The sequence below is a fragment of the Bos mutus genome, chromosome 19 (assembly GCF_027580195.1).
Source record: "Bos mutus isolate GX-2022 chromosome 19, NWIPB_WYAK_1.1, whole genome shotgun sequence".
Taxonomy (NCBI): Eukaryota; Metazoa; Chordata; class Mammalia; order Artiodactyla; family Bovidae; genus Bos; species Bos mutus.
This window is the reverse complement of record NC_091635.1, coordinates 20,075,315-20,089,328: the sequence shown is the minus strand read 5'-3', so window position 1 is coordinate 20,089,328 and position 14,014 is coordinate 20,075,315. Positions and strand designations below refer to the sequence as shown.

The window sequence follows — 14,014 nt, the reverse complement described above, 5'->3', positions numbered from 1 at the left end:
CACCCCCGGGGTGCCGCATCCTCTGTGTGTCCGGTCGCGTCCAGAGCGCCCGTCCCAGCCCCTCGGGGGTCGCAGGGCCGCGGCCCCACGAGGTGTCCCCCCACCCCCGCCCCGGACCCTGCATCCGCGTTGGTGCCCAGTCCACGCTAGGCCCGCGGGTAAAGGTGCAGAAATCCCGCGCTCTAGGAGCCCTGCCCTGCCCCATTCTGCCCTCGCACGGAATCCTGCAAGCGTTGTCGGCCCTCAAGATCGGTACATCCCTCTTCCTCCTCACGGACGGACGCGTGGCTCTGAGATGCTTTTCTCGCGGTCCGGCAGCCAGCCCGCGGGACCCCGGAGCCAGCCCGCAAGTCTGCACCGCTTCCCCTCCCCCTGCGACTGCCCTCCCGCGCCGGGTCACAGCCCCCAACAGGCCTTGCTTTCTGGGGAGCCCAGGCCAGGGTATCTGGACTCTTGAACCCAGAGCCCTTTATTTGGAAGTTCGCTCACAGAAGGGCTTTGTTTCCAGAATTCAATTCCCCTAAATAGATTTCCTCTTTCACATGAGTCTCATTCTTAAGTCAGGAGCAAAACTAAAGTTTAGTTACGGGAGGGTGTTTTTTTTTTTTTCAATTTTGTTTTAACATTCCTTTCCTTGGGTGTATTTAACTTTCTTTGCTTTGACTTTGAACATGCCCTAAAACTCTTGTGTTATTTTTAGCATTTTTCAAAAGCCATAGTTCAGGAAGTTAGAGAAATTGTTCCCTGGTGGCAGAACTAGAGAACTGCAGCCTCTTTCCCTCTGTAAATGCAGTGAAAGTGGTGTCTGCCTGAGAGGACTTCCACTGTTAGGCTGATTACTTCCGTAGAGTCATTTCTAAAAAGGTCAAAGGGCACAATCGGGTAGCCAAACAGCCTTCCGGCACAGGTGCAGCCGGTAAACTGGCCCCTTCCTGTGAGCCCTCCTCCACACCAGGTCCTGCTTTAATTCTGCATTTGTTTGACTCCTGAGAATTAGAGCAATATATGTTGGTAGCTTGCATTTCCTGCTTTGTAAAATGCCTCTTCAAACAATCTTTCACAGGTCTTTATAATGTTTTAGTCTCCAGGCTTGCTTTGTGAATGACCTTGTAAATTCTGCCCTCATTCCTGGTTTTCCAGGGCCGGCTTCTTATCAGGAACCATCACCTCACTGATGAGACGTAGAGCGACCACAGGTCTCTTAATCAAGAGTCTAGGTTCAAGGTGTGACCTGCCAGACACTTCATTTCTGAGCTGAAGGGCTCTGCGGGTTGCAGTCCTCCTGCAGGGGGTGGCTGATACAACCCCTGCTTGTCCTCATCCTCAAGTCTGCAGAGGTGTCATCTCTGCTCTACTTGGCAAAACCTGACCAGAAACCTGTTTTCAGCCACCCTATCCCCTGTCTCATCCAGAAAGAGTTACTCAGCTTTCCGTGTTAGCAGAGCTACTCAGGCACACCAGCACCGGAGGTATCTCCATATACTTTTATTAAAATTGCGATAAAAGCCAAGAAGTAGCTTGCTAATAATTGAAGGAAGTTTCTGGGACCTCTTGGTAACTTTATTATTGTTTGCCATGGGCCTGCTCACATCTAGGTTTGGGGAGAGCTGGGAGCAGCTTCAGAATCCTTGTCCACGCTGAAGCAAACCCACCACGTGGTTCACACATACCTCAGGTTGGGTATGGCAAGTCCAGATGTCCCTTAAATATGAAGCCTGACTACTCTTACGGCTTGGCCTCTGTTCTTCTATTGAAACAGCAGGGAAGGGGGCCAGCATAACACTTCAAAGAACCACACAGCCTGAAGACACGACAGAAACTAATTAGAACCAAATAGATCCAAAATGGCCAACCCCTCGACTTCCACTAGACCTTGAGCCTCAGTATTCATTCGTTATTGTAACACATCAGCAAACTAAGTAACACACCCACAGGCACCATGACAGTTCTCAGGCCAACCATAAAGGTCAAAAAGTGGACAGTGGCCCCATTCCTGCAGATCCCCACCCCTTCCCCGAAATAGCTGGAACACTCCTCACACTCAGTAGCTCATGAAATTACCCACCCCTGTTGACAACCCCCTACCCTGTGCCACTCTGGGCTTCTGAGATGGCCCACATTCTGTCTGGGGTGTGTTTCTCTCTAAGTGAATCCACTTCTTACCTATCACTTTGTCTCTCACTGAATTCTTTCTGTGATGAGACATCAAGAACCTGATCTTCAGTAAGTCCTGAGACCAGGTGTAGTGGTCTCAGTTAAAAGACCGTGAGTTCAAGTCCCAATTGGACCTGCACCATTTCACTCTTATTGCTAAACGACATCCATGTGATTTCCCAGGAGAAGGGCTGGTTACCAAGATGAAATGGGGCTCCTGACAACACATATGTTCCACTGTAGCCCCACTTAGCCAGCCTCTAGTGCCTCTCACTCTACGTGTAACTCATTCCCTTCCAACCAACTCTCTCCAGCTGGAGAAAAATGTAAATGACTGGCCTTTGCCAGCTTCCCTTGTGGCTCAGACAGTAAAGAATCCACCTGCAATGCAGGAGACTTGGGTTTGATCCCTGGGTTGGGAAGATCCCCTTGAGAAGGAACTGGCAACTGACTCCAGTATTCTTGCCTGGAGAATTCCATGGACAGAGGAGCCTGGCGGGCTACAGTCTGTGGGGTCACAAACAGTCAGACGTGACTGAGTGACTTCCACTTTCATGAGTCATAAGGATAAGGAAGTAGGTATAAAACACCTGAGATTTTTAGGAGGCATGGAGCTCTGAGAAGAGTTGTCCTTGTTTGTCTTTCCCTCCAGCCTATGAAGTACACTGCTCTTTCTCTCTCTGTGATGCTGTTCCTGGTGAGTTAACCCACTTTCCACTTCCTCCGCTTAACACTGCTCCTCACAGGGAGATCTGCAAGGTTCTCCTCACTTCATCTCTGACTCCCAAGTGACATGTCTAGGATTTTATCCCAAGGAAATATTGAGAGATTCATATGAAGTGTTAAGTATAACGATGCTAGTTACAACTTTTTTCAATAATAAAAACTGGAAACAACCTACATAATCAGTAAAATAGAGGCTTTACAAAATGATGGCATATCTAAATCAAGATCTGGTTATGCAGCAGATGACAGAAAACCCACAGTGACTACAACAGCTGTGATAGGAGATGCATTGGCTGGGGCTCTGGTGGCGGGCCAGGGCACTTTCCTTTTGGCAACTTTACTCCGCCTCGCTTTCAGACCTAAGTTACTTCATGCATCTCGATGGCAGCTTCAGTTCCAGCCCTCCTCCCTGACCCCAGCCAGCAAAACGCAGGACAGCACCAAGAAAAATAGGGCAAAGGCCATTCACCAACACTCCCTTAAGGAGGGGCCGGATGGCTGACTCACACTTGTGTTCACACCTCTGCTGGCATGTTTATCTAAGGCGGGATTGTTAATCCATCAGAGAAGAAAAGAACTATTGCAAAAGTTACTACTTGGACCCAAGCCTTGAGTTGATTAGGGCTGAACTTTAGGCAAAAGTCTTCCCTGGTGGCTCAGATGGTAAAGAATCTGCCTGCAATGCAGGAGACCCAGGTTCTATCCCTGGGTCAGGAAGATCCCATGGAGATAGGAATGGCTATCCTCTCTGGTATTCTTGCCTGGAGAATGCCATGGACAAAGGAGCCTGGGGGGCTACAGTTGATAGGGTCGAAAAGAGTCAGCACCACTGAGTGACTAACACTTTTACCCGTAGGCAAAAGACAACTCATGTTGTTGATCTCACAGGCGTCACTTTTTCTACACTTAACTATACTTTAGTAAAATATAAAATTTTATATTTTCCTGCCTTGAGGGGAAGTGGTCCCCTAGGGATGCCTTATTCCCCCTGCAATTCAATTTTTTCTTTTTTTACTTATTTGGCTGCACCGTGTCTTAGTTGCAGCATGTGGGATCTTTAGTTGTGGCATGTGGGATCTAGGTCCCCAACCAGGGATCCAACCCAGACCCACTGTCTTGGGAGCAAGAAGTCTTAGCCACTGGACCACCAGGGAAATCCCCTTTTTTCCTTTTCGCCTCTAATCTGTTTTTATAAATTTTACTATCTTTTAAAACTCTTATTTGTATGTTTCAACCTCTAAAGGCAGGTATAGCTGCCTTTGGCTCAGTCAACCAATCAAGCACTTTAATGCAGCGCCTGGCATGAGAAGACCCTCCTCCAGGGGATCTTCCAGACCCAGGGATCGAACCTGCATCTATTGTGTTCTGTACTGGCAGGTGGGTTTTTTGCTACTAGTGCTACCTGGGAAGCTCATCCAAGGCCCCTGCTGCTGCTGCTGCTAAGTCACTTCAGTCGTGTCCGACTCTGTGTGACCCCATAGACGGCAGCCCACCAGGCTCCCCTGTCCCTGGGATTCTCCAGGCAAGAACATTGGAATGGGTTGCCATTTCCTTCTCCAATGCATAAAAGTGAAAAGCGAAAGTGAAGTTGCTCAGTAGTGTCCAACTCTTAGCGACCCCATGGACTGCGGCCCACCAGGGTCCTCCGTCCATGGGATTTTCCAGGCAAGAGTACTGGAGTGGGGTGCCATTGCCTTCTCTGCCAAGGCCCCTACTCTTTCCTAAAAACTACCATCCACCGTCAGCATTTCAACCTCACTCAAAAATTGTGTGACACAAAGTCCTAGACATCAGGGCTCTCAGGTCACCAGTGTGGCCCAGGTCCTCTTAGCTCTAGGGATGACGCAGCACAGGCCCCGGGCACCTGGTGAGCAGGCAACTGGAACTCATGTGTTCTGTCATCCGACCTGGCATCAGGATGCCTGCTGGTGACACTGGGCCACTCTGATCATAGGCAGAGCTGCTGGGGTGGAGCTGCCCACCAGCCGCTGCCCTGTCTGTCTTCCCTGAGCCTGGACTCCTGCTTGCCCAGCAGTGACCTCCGTGACCTCCCTGCTGCCCTCTGTACCTGGGCAGCTAGTGGCGATTGCATTCCCAGAAGGGCAGACTGCTGCTACCCTTGAAGGTTTAGGCTCAAGTCTGGGGCGTAGTTGACAGCAAATGTCCATTGGGCACTTGCTTCGAGTGCTGCCAGACACCTGGACCGACGGCAACCATGCTTCCTGCCTCCCTTGCCAACTAACTGACTTCTCAGTAGGTCTGACCAATAGTTGGCCATAATGGGAGACTGGAAGGTCTCCCCGCTCCTCACAGCACCTCTATCAGCAGCTGAATGTTTGCCGGGCCTCCAGCTGCTGCCCTCGTAGTTCCTGCCATCAATCACTCCCGTTCCTAGGCTCTGATGTCTTTCCCTAGAGGCAACAGTGGCTTCTGGCCTTGCCAACCTCTGATCATCTCCTTGTTCTCTGGTTTCCAAAATGACACCTTGGTGCATTTATGTGGGCCTCCCAGCCAGGGGGACATGTGTAGTTGTTCTCACTCCTGGGTATTCCTGGGTATTTCCTGAATTCCCTGGAAAATTCCTGAATCTCTTCCTGCTCAAGCTCAGTAGGTCATGTTCTCCATCCCATGTTCAGCTCGTTCCCCAGGAATGAGGCCTAACGAACTTCATCCTGGTCCCTGCCTCTCCCTTCCTCCCCGTCCAGTCCCTGCCACCAACCAAGCTGTCTGTCCATAGAGGCAGGAGCATTAGGGGGCCCCTGGGGGAATGATGGGTAGGATGGTGCTTTCAGAGTCACCCTGGCAGGAGGCTCCCCAGGGTGTGGAAGAGGCAGCCAAGGAAGCACAGAAAGTTGCTGTGTTCTACCCTGAGATTCATGTCGTTTTCCTCCTAAAAAACCTTCAGCACCTCTCCTTTGACCATAGTCCTAAACGAGTCTGATAATGGCCTGTGTCCATGGAGAGTTGACATCTACCTCCTGGTGGGAATCAGGGGGCCCTGTCCCCCCAGCATAGGTGGGTGGCGCCCAGGACCTGAGGTGGCAGAGATGGCCATCTAGTTATAAGACTATGAATAATGTCTTCACGCTGGAGTCAGACCAGCAGGTGGTGGTGATAGTGGACAGAAACAAGGCCCAGAGTGGCCTGCATCAAACCCAACCGTAACGGCCCTGCAACACGCAGGCTACTCACCTGCATGGTCCAGGCTCCTTCATAGCTGTCTGAGGTTAAACGAGTACTGAGGTTAACTGAGTTGCTTTTACCAAAGTACTGAGTACTTTTACCAACAAGCCATTCCTGTGACTTTTACCGAGACACATCGGAGCTCTGCCCCATGTCTCAGCTCTTGGGGGCCACACCTGTCTCCCAGCTTGTGGACAGATCTGCTTCCATCCCAACTGCCCAGCCATGACATGAGCCAAGATCCCCTGAGTGTGCTGTGTTTGGTCTGTACATCCTCAGCACCCCACACGCGCGCACACCTACCAGAGCTGAGGGGAGAGCCTGCACCCCGTTAGAAACGGTTTCCAACGTGCACTTCTTCCTTCCAGGGATTTCCCAGATGACCCAGACGTGTGCTGGGACCCAGAGCGGGCGGCTGATGTCCTCCTCCAGCACGTAGAGGCCAATGGCATCAAGCTGGTAAGGGTACACGCCCTCCTCTCCAGCGGAGACCTGGCCCATCTCTCTGCACCTTTCCTGCGTAACCACAGAGCTCAGGGGGAGGCAGAGATTTTCCCAGACTGTGCCCTCTTCACCCGCCCCCCGACGTCCATGCTGCCCTCTGAAAACCCAGGTCCCCACGAGCCTATGCCTTGATGCGCTGGCACAGAACAAGCATTTTCATGTTAGGGTGTCACTGTAACTCTGGGAGTAAGTGTTGTCCTAATGCTTACCTTCATCGAGGAGACAGGTTCCCAGAGGCTCAGAAGCTGCCCAATGTCGGCAAGCATGAAGCTAGGGGTTTGAGCCTCCATTTTTCCCTCCAGAAAAATGCGAGGATAAATCCACAGCCCCTGCGGGGAGAACATGCCTGGTTAGAGCTCCAGTGGGCATTCGATTCACCTGTAGAGGCAGGAGGCTCAGGAACACCCACCTCGACGCTCAGGCCTCGCCAGCCTGCATGCTGCCAGCAGTCCATCTTAAGGTGCCAGGAACGTCTAAAATAAGAATAACCCTTCACAAGTTAATACCTAAATCCTACCATTTAAAGCCCCAGCCACTGGCTTTTAAGTTTTGATTAATCCTTGTTAGAAGGTGAACCCCACTGTCAGGCTTCTTATCAGTGATGCATCCTCCAAGTGAAATGAGTTATTAGGCCATTGTTAAGGGCAGATTCTCGTGGATTAGTCAGACTGCCTTTGTTCTCTAATGACATAAATACAACGGGCACCTAGCCAGCTGGCTGTGAACCACACGGAGCTGTAGGTGCAGGGGGGCCGCTGGCCCCACCAGGGATCGGCACCGGCTTTACACTTTGTTCTGGCCGGACGAATGGTCACCAACAGCTGCAGGCCCACCCCTCCTGGATGTACCTTGCTTCAGGGTCTGAGGTGATAGCCGGCCTGGCTCCTCTTGCCCTGCTTTTCCCAGACCACACTCAGACCCTCTCAGGGCTCCACAGCCTGGCGGTGGACAGAGCTGGTCCTCAGGGCCGGCTGGGGCACAGGGCAGGGTCAATGAGGTGTGCTGCAGTGACCCTTGGTACCCTGTCTTCCTGGGCAGTGGCATGCCCACAGCTAGTCCCCAGACTCTCTCCTCTCTGGCTTTGGTTCATAGGAACAACTGGTCTTCAGTCAGTCCTACTTGTGGGATAAACCCCCATCTTTATGAACTTGGCCACCTCTGACCAGCCCTCCCAAAGGTGCCACTGGCTGATGAACAGGGCTGGACCTCACCAAGGGGCCAGGTTCGTGTTTAGACCACATCACAGCCACAGCTCTGAACATCCAGGGAGGAGCTCAGGGCACAGACACAGAAGAATCTCCCAAGTTTGTTTCCCTGAAAACTGACTTGTGGTCCAGGCCCAGCTAAGACCGCCTTCTCCCAGAAGCCCTCCGTGACTTCTTCAGCCCTCTTTGGGGCAGTATTTGCTGTGTGTCTTGCCCTGGTGACAGGTGTTGCTGTTTATCCTTCACGGACCATGTCCTGTGAGCCACTGTCTTAGAGAAGTGAAAGCAGCCTATTGTTTACTGGGGTCCAGGGAAGACTTCATTTGAACAAAGATTTCTGCAGTTTAGGGGGGAAGGTGGACAGACGCCATTGCTGCCAGGTCCTAATCTGCATGAGACCAGGGGGTGGAGACAGTTCAGCTCAGCCCTCCTCACAGCAGGAAGACTCAGGGCTTGTTGCAAGGTGTGGGATAAACAGGAAACAAGACCTTGGAGAATTTTAAGTGATGGGGATGAACTGCAGTGGCCCCAAGCCCCCAGACCAGGGAGTGTGCCCCGGCTGGCCTGAGACAACCGCGTCCCAGAGTCACCTCAGCAAGGGCAGCAGACACTCAGCTTGGGCTGCTGTCCAGGTCCTACACGTTCCCACAGGGCTTCATTTGACCTTCACCTGACCCAGAGAGAAAGGAGGGAGGCCTCACTCTCCCAATGTCACAGATGAGAGAACCAAGACACTGAAGATGAAATCGCTCCCAGTAGCGACATTCTATGATATGCCCGAAGGTCAGGGTAACTAGGTCAGAGGTGAGAGTGGACTTCGGCACTCCAGGCTTGGCTCCACAGAAGGATGGGATCAGAACGGGGTACCTGGGTTCTAGAGTGAAGTGTTTTTTTTTTTTTTAACACACTATAGTTTCCAGAGCAATGTTAGGTTCACAGTAGAACTGGGCAGAAAGTATACACGTACCCTTGGCCCCATGACCTGTACAGTGAGTGAATCTACACTAATATGTCATCATCACCCCAGGTTCACACTAGGGTTCACTCCTGGTGCTGTATGTCCCGTGGGTTTTAACAAATGTATGACACGTATCCATCATAATGGGATCTGTTTGTAAGCCTTTTTAAAAAAAATCTCCCCCTGTGGAGAATTTCAAGCATGCAAAAGTAGAGCAAAGAGTATAATGAAACTCATGTTCCCATCATTCAGCCTCACTAATTATTAACTCAAGGTCAACAGCGTTTTTCTTTAAATGTCAGCTCACCTGCCCCTGCTCCTCCGTAATCCTACTCTCTTGGCTGCCTGGTCCCCTCTTTCCATCCCCCTCAACCAGCCACACCTGTGCCTTTCTCTGAGTCCTGTCTTCTTTCCTACATTTTTTTTTTTTTTTTTTTTTTACTTATTCCAGCTATTCTATTACACTTATTATTACTCAAATTATTCTTTGGATTTTTTAACTCATCTGTGCAGAAATGAATCTGGAGCCTAGGCTAGGCTTATAGTTGGAGAAGCAGACGCTGGTCTGAGAATGTGGACGCAGAGGCAGCCTACGAGGAGCCACGGGCTTCTCTGAGCCCCAGGGCGTGGTGGACACTGTCCCCTAGCGCTTTCATGCCCTCAACACAGCACCAGGAAGAGGGACCGAATCATCAGACGGCATCGACATGAACAAAGGTCACACAGCAGCCACTCGGGAAACCAAACGTGCTGCTAAGAGGCCAGGCAGATAAGAAACACAGACATGCTGAACCCAGGTTTCTCTCGTGGCCCAGTTCCACTCTGCTCTGCTGTCCAGGAGCAAGAGAAGAGTCAAGCCCATAGCCACAGGGCTGAACAGCAGTCACACACCACCGACCTGCTCCCAAGTCAGTTCTGATGCACTCAGAACACGAACAGGTTCAGGGTTCTGGGTCCTCCTGTCTGTCCCAGGTGGTGTGGACGGAGGCGGGAGAGACTATTCAGACAGTCTGGAGTGCAGCTCTGTGTCTCTGCAGGTGGTGACCTTCGATGAGGGGGGCGTGAGTGGGCACAGCAACCACGTGGCTCTGAATGCAGCTGTGAGGTACGATGGTGCGCCAGTTCCCTGGGTGGCTGGGGTGGGCGGTCTCCTCATTACTCTCCACCTCATGGGTCATCTCACCTTATCCTCCCAGGAGCAGGCGCCCTCAAGTTCTAGAGTTATGACCTTGCCTCCTAATAGCTGAGTCTCTCTGTCCCCAGATGCAGCCAAATGCAGGAACTGATTGGATTCCTCCCTCTGCTTTGGCCTCAGGAAACGTTAGAGCCAAATTTCACCTCCTTGTAGCTCACGGGCAGGTCTGAGGGCTGGGATCGATGAATGGGCATCCTCCTGATTTCAGATTTTTCTTTGGAGAAGGAGGATGTGCACATCATTTGAAATCTCACCTGTTCTTTGCAGCCACTGCATTTTACTGACATGCATCTGCATTTAGGGCTTCCCTGGCAGCTCAGTGGTAAAGAATCTGCCTGCTGATGCAGGAGAGGTGGATTCAATCCTTGTGTCAGGAAGATCCCTTGGAAGAGGAGATGGCAACCCGCTCCAGTATTCTTGCCTGGGAAATCCCATGGACAGAGGAACCTGGCAGGCTATAGCCCACTGGAGTTGCAGTGAGTCACACACAACTGAGCGACTAACAACCACGACCACACAACTAACAACCATGACCACCACCTGCATTTAACTGGTTAAAAAAAAAAAAAACCCTCACAGATCTTGAGGGACTTCTCTGGGGTCATACAGACCAGTAGCTTATGTCCTGATCTCTTGAGCCTGCTCCTCTTGGGCCCAAAAGCAGCTTGCTGGACCCAGCCTAGGGAAGGGAGAGGGCAGCTTGAGGTCAAGAACTGACTCTACACCTTTCTTCTGAATGTGCCCGTTCTCTTCAGGGCTTGAAGATGTGTCTCCAGGGTACCTCTCTCCTGCCCTTAGATCTGCCTCTGAGCTCTTTCCTTGGAGTTCATCCCCAGGGCTCCACCCAGAGTGCAGGATGAGCTGCCTCTGAGCTCGGCATTTTCTATTTCTCAAGCTCTGTAAGTCAGGCCAACTTCTTGTCTTTAATCCCTGCTCCTGAGAACCCCTTCCCCATGAGTCCATATGTCTGTGTGTTGGGGTGTGGGGGAAGGGGACTCTTTGTCCCATTGCCCACCTGTCAGCTTCCGAAACAAGGATTTCATTTTCATATTGCTGTTGGACCCAGCTCACCCCTCCTCTTAGGATACACGCTTTTTTCTCACCACACTGCACAGCATGTGGGATCTTAGTTCCCTGACTAGGGATTGAACCTGCGCCCTCTGCAGTGGAAGCACCAAGTCTTAATGACTGGACCCCCAGGGAATCCCCTCACGCCTCCTCTTAGGGCAGTGAGCACAGAATGGCCTCTACTGCTAAGAGGTGTGTGCAAGGGGAGAGGACTGTCAGGGAAGAAATACCAATGAACACTTTACATATTTTCCCACCACACTCACATCACAATCTCATAAAGGAGAAAAACTCTGAAGAGTCCATTGTTACTTTCATCTCTGGTGGGCACAGCTTGGACCAGGGCACCTCATAAGCCACTGGTCATCTCCAGATTGGCTGACCTTGGATGAAGGACCCGCCCTAGCCCCTTCAGCCGTAGCCAGAGCTATGGAGTCCAAGGAATCTCTGTGGTGACTTATGCTCAAGAACCTGCCTGGAAACCTACGTGGAGGGACCCCAGGGTGGGGCAGGCCAGGCTCTGACAGCCCCTCCCATTAACTGCAGAGGGTTCTCACTTGCACTCTCTCCGTTTTCTCTGCCAGGACCCTGCAGGCAGAAGGGAAGCTACCCAAAGGTAAGGCCGTGCCCTGTTGCAACAGGTTGCTGCCACTGTCCCTCTAAATGTGCTAAATATACAGAGAGCTGCCCTTGGCCCAGTGGCGGGAGGGGGGCGGACAGGGAGGCAGGGCCACACTGTCCTGACTCAGCTCACTGTGCCTGTCACAGTGGGTTCCCCAGGCCTCACGGTCAAGTTGTGTCCACTGAGAAGTATCCTCTGTGTGTGAGGGAGGAGGGGGTGTCATCAGGGTTCTCTAGAGAAATGGACCAACAGGACATGCAGATAGACAGATGTGCTTCTGTATATATTATACACATACAGATGTTTACACAGCATCACTGACTCAATGGACATGAGTCTGAGCAAACACCGGGAGAAGGAAAGGACAGGCGAGCCTGGCTTGCTGTGGTCCATGGGGTGACAAAGTGTTGGGCACGACTTAGCAACAGAACAACAATAATAATATATAAAAAGGAATTGGCTCACACGATTATGGAGGCCAAGAAATCAAGGATCCACCACCTGCAAGCTGGAGGCCTAGGAGAGCCAGGGCGTCCTTTAATCTGTCTGAGTCCAAAGGCCTGAGAACAGGGAGCCGATAGGGTCAGTCTTGATCTTGGGCAGACGAGCAGGGTCCAGCTCTGCAGTCGGACAGAAGGGGACACGTTCTCCCTCCCTCGATGGACTGGACAAGACCAATCCAGGCCTTCTGCTTTCCCCAGTCATCCAGTTCAGATGTGAAACCCACAGACACACCCAGAAACAATTTTGACCAAGAACCTGGGACCCATATGGGCTGACACAGGACGTAACCACCTCTGTGGGCCTTGCCCCTCACCTGCCCGGCTTTCTCCCTGGCCAGCTTCTATCCCACCTCTAGTGTCCTTTCAGGATGTCCATCCAAGCTCACATCTATCCCCCAGGTAACTGACCAGGCTGTAGGTGACTGCTGGGTGCTGGACAGGTCTGAAACACTTCCTAACTCACGGGAAGGCGTCTGACCGCCCTCACCTCCCTGAGCCAGTTTCTTTGTGGACATGCACCCCTCACAGGAGAGCCCTGGGGACTGAATGATGGACCCCAAGGCAGCATGCCCTCTCTGGGTGGGCTTCTGGCTGGTGAAGCTGCAGGGGCTCAGGAACATAGCTCTGGTGTGTTTGCTCAACCCCAGAAGACAGCCCCGCTGGCGCTAGTGGGAAAGAACCCACCTGCCAATGCAGGAGACAGAAGAGACCTGGGTTGGGAAGGTCCCCTGGAGAAGGGAATGGCAACCCACTTCAGTATTCTTGCCTGGAGAACCCCATGGACAGAGGAGCCTGGCATGTACTCATGAAGAGTTGGACACGACTGAGCAGCTAACCACATGGCATGTGGGAGACAGGCGGGTCCCACACTCACAAATGACCAACAACCCATCATACAGATGAGAAACTTGAGGCTCACTGAGGTGAAGGGACCTCCCCAAGCCCATGAGTTCTCCAGTGACGCAGGAGCCAGGCCTATAGCCTCCTAAGACAGAAAGTCTGCCTGCACCACTCCCCCCTTGGGTTTGACCCTGGCCTCCAGCAGTCAGTCTCTCCCTGCTGGGGGCACAGAGCACACAGAGGGTGGCCTCCAGGTGTTCTGGGCCCTTTCACCCTCTCATCTGTGAGAACAATGGGCAAAGAGCAGCTCTGATGCACGCCAGTGGGGAGCTCAGGAAAACCAGCCTGGAGCTGCAAGTCACCCCGCTCTCCCCCGCCCCCGCAGGGTGCTCGGTGCTCACGCTCCAGTCTGTGAACCTGCTGCGCAAATACCTCTGTCTGCTGGACCTACCCTGCTCCCTGCTGCTCGCCCGCGACGCCCTCTTCGTGCTCACCCAACGTGAGGCAGCCCAGGCCCAGGTGAGGACCGCCCCTCGTCCCCACACCGCTCCCCCCGCCCCATCAGGTCCCCCAAAGCCCCTCACCCAAGGCCTTCCAAGTGGTTCTGTCCCCAGGGCAGGCCCACAGCCAGACACTGGGAGCCGTAGACCTTCAGGGACTTGCACCTTATCTTCTGAGTATAGAAACAGCACAACTGGAAAAAAAAAAAAAGTAACAATATAGGCTCAGTGTGGAAAGTCTGGGAGTAGATACATAAACGCAAGTCGAAAATAAAAATCATTCATCAAAACTACCTGCAACCCCATCCCATACAGGTAATCACTAAAATACAAGAGTATTGACATATGTATGTAAAATGGGGTGACACAGAGCCTTCTGTTTGAAACCTACTTTAACATCTTGACCGTCTTTTCTGACATCCTTACATGTTCAAATCTTAATGGCTGCCTGTGTTCCCTCGCACGGACATTGCCATAAAACAGTTCACAAACCCCTGAAGATTGGACATTTTGATTTATGGGTTTTTTACTGTTATACGTGGACCAGGCTTCCAGC

The 14,014-nt window shown here is 52.1% G+C and overlaps 1 protein-coding gene across 2 annotated transcripts in view; it reads left to right on the top strand.

Annotated features, from left to right (window-relative positions):
- PIGL (phosphatidylinositol glycan anchor biosynthesis class L) overlaps positions 1 to 14,014 on the top strand; it is a 49,719-nt gene that overhangs the window by 26,050 nt on the left and 9,655 nt on the right. For both annotated transcript variants that reach the window (XM_070389567.1, XM_005887256.3), the window contains exons 3-6: positions 6,432 to 6,522; positions 9,768 to 9,835; positions 11,578 to 11,609; positions 13,344 to 13,477. In XM_070389567.1, the coding sequence (XP_070245668.1) occupies positions 6,432 to 6,522; positions 9,768 to 9,835; positions 11,578 to 11,609; positions 13,344 to 13,477 (325 nt within the window). The remainder of the gene's footprint in view (positions 1 to 6,431; positions 6,523 to 9,767; positions 9,836 to 11,577; positions 11,610 to 13,343; positions 13,478 to 14,014) is intronic.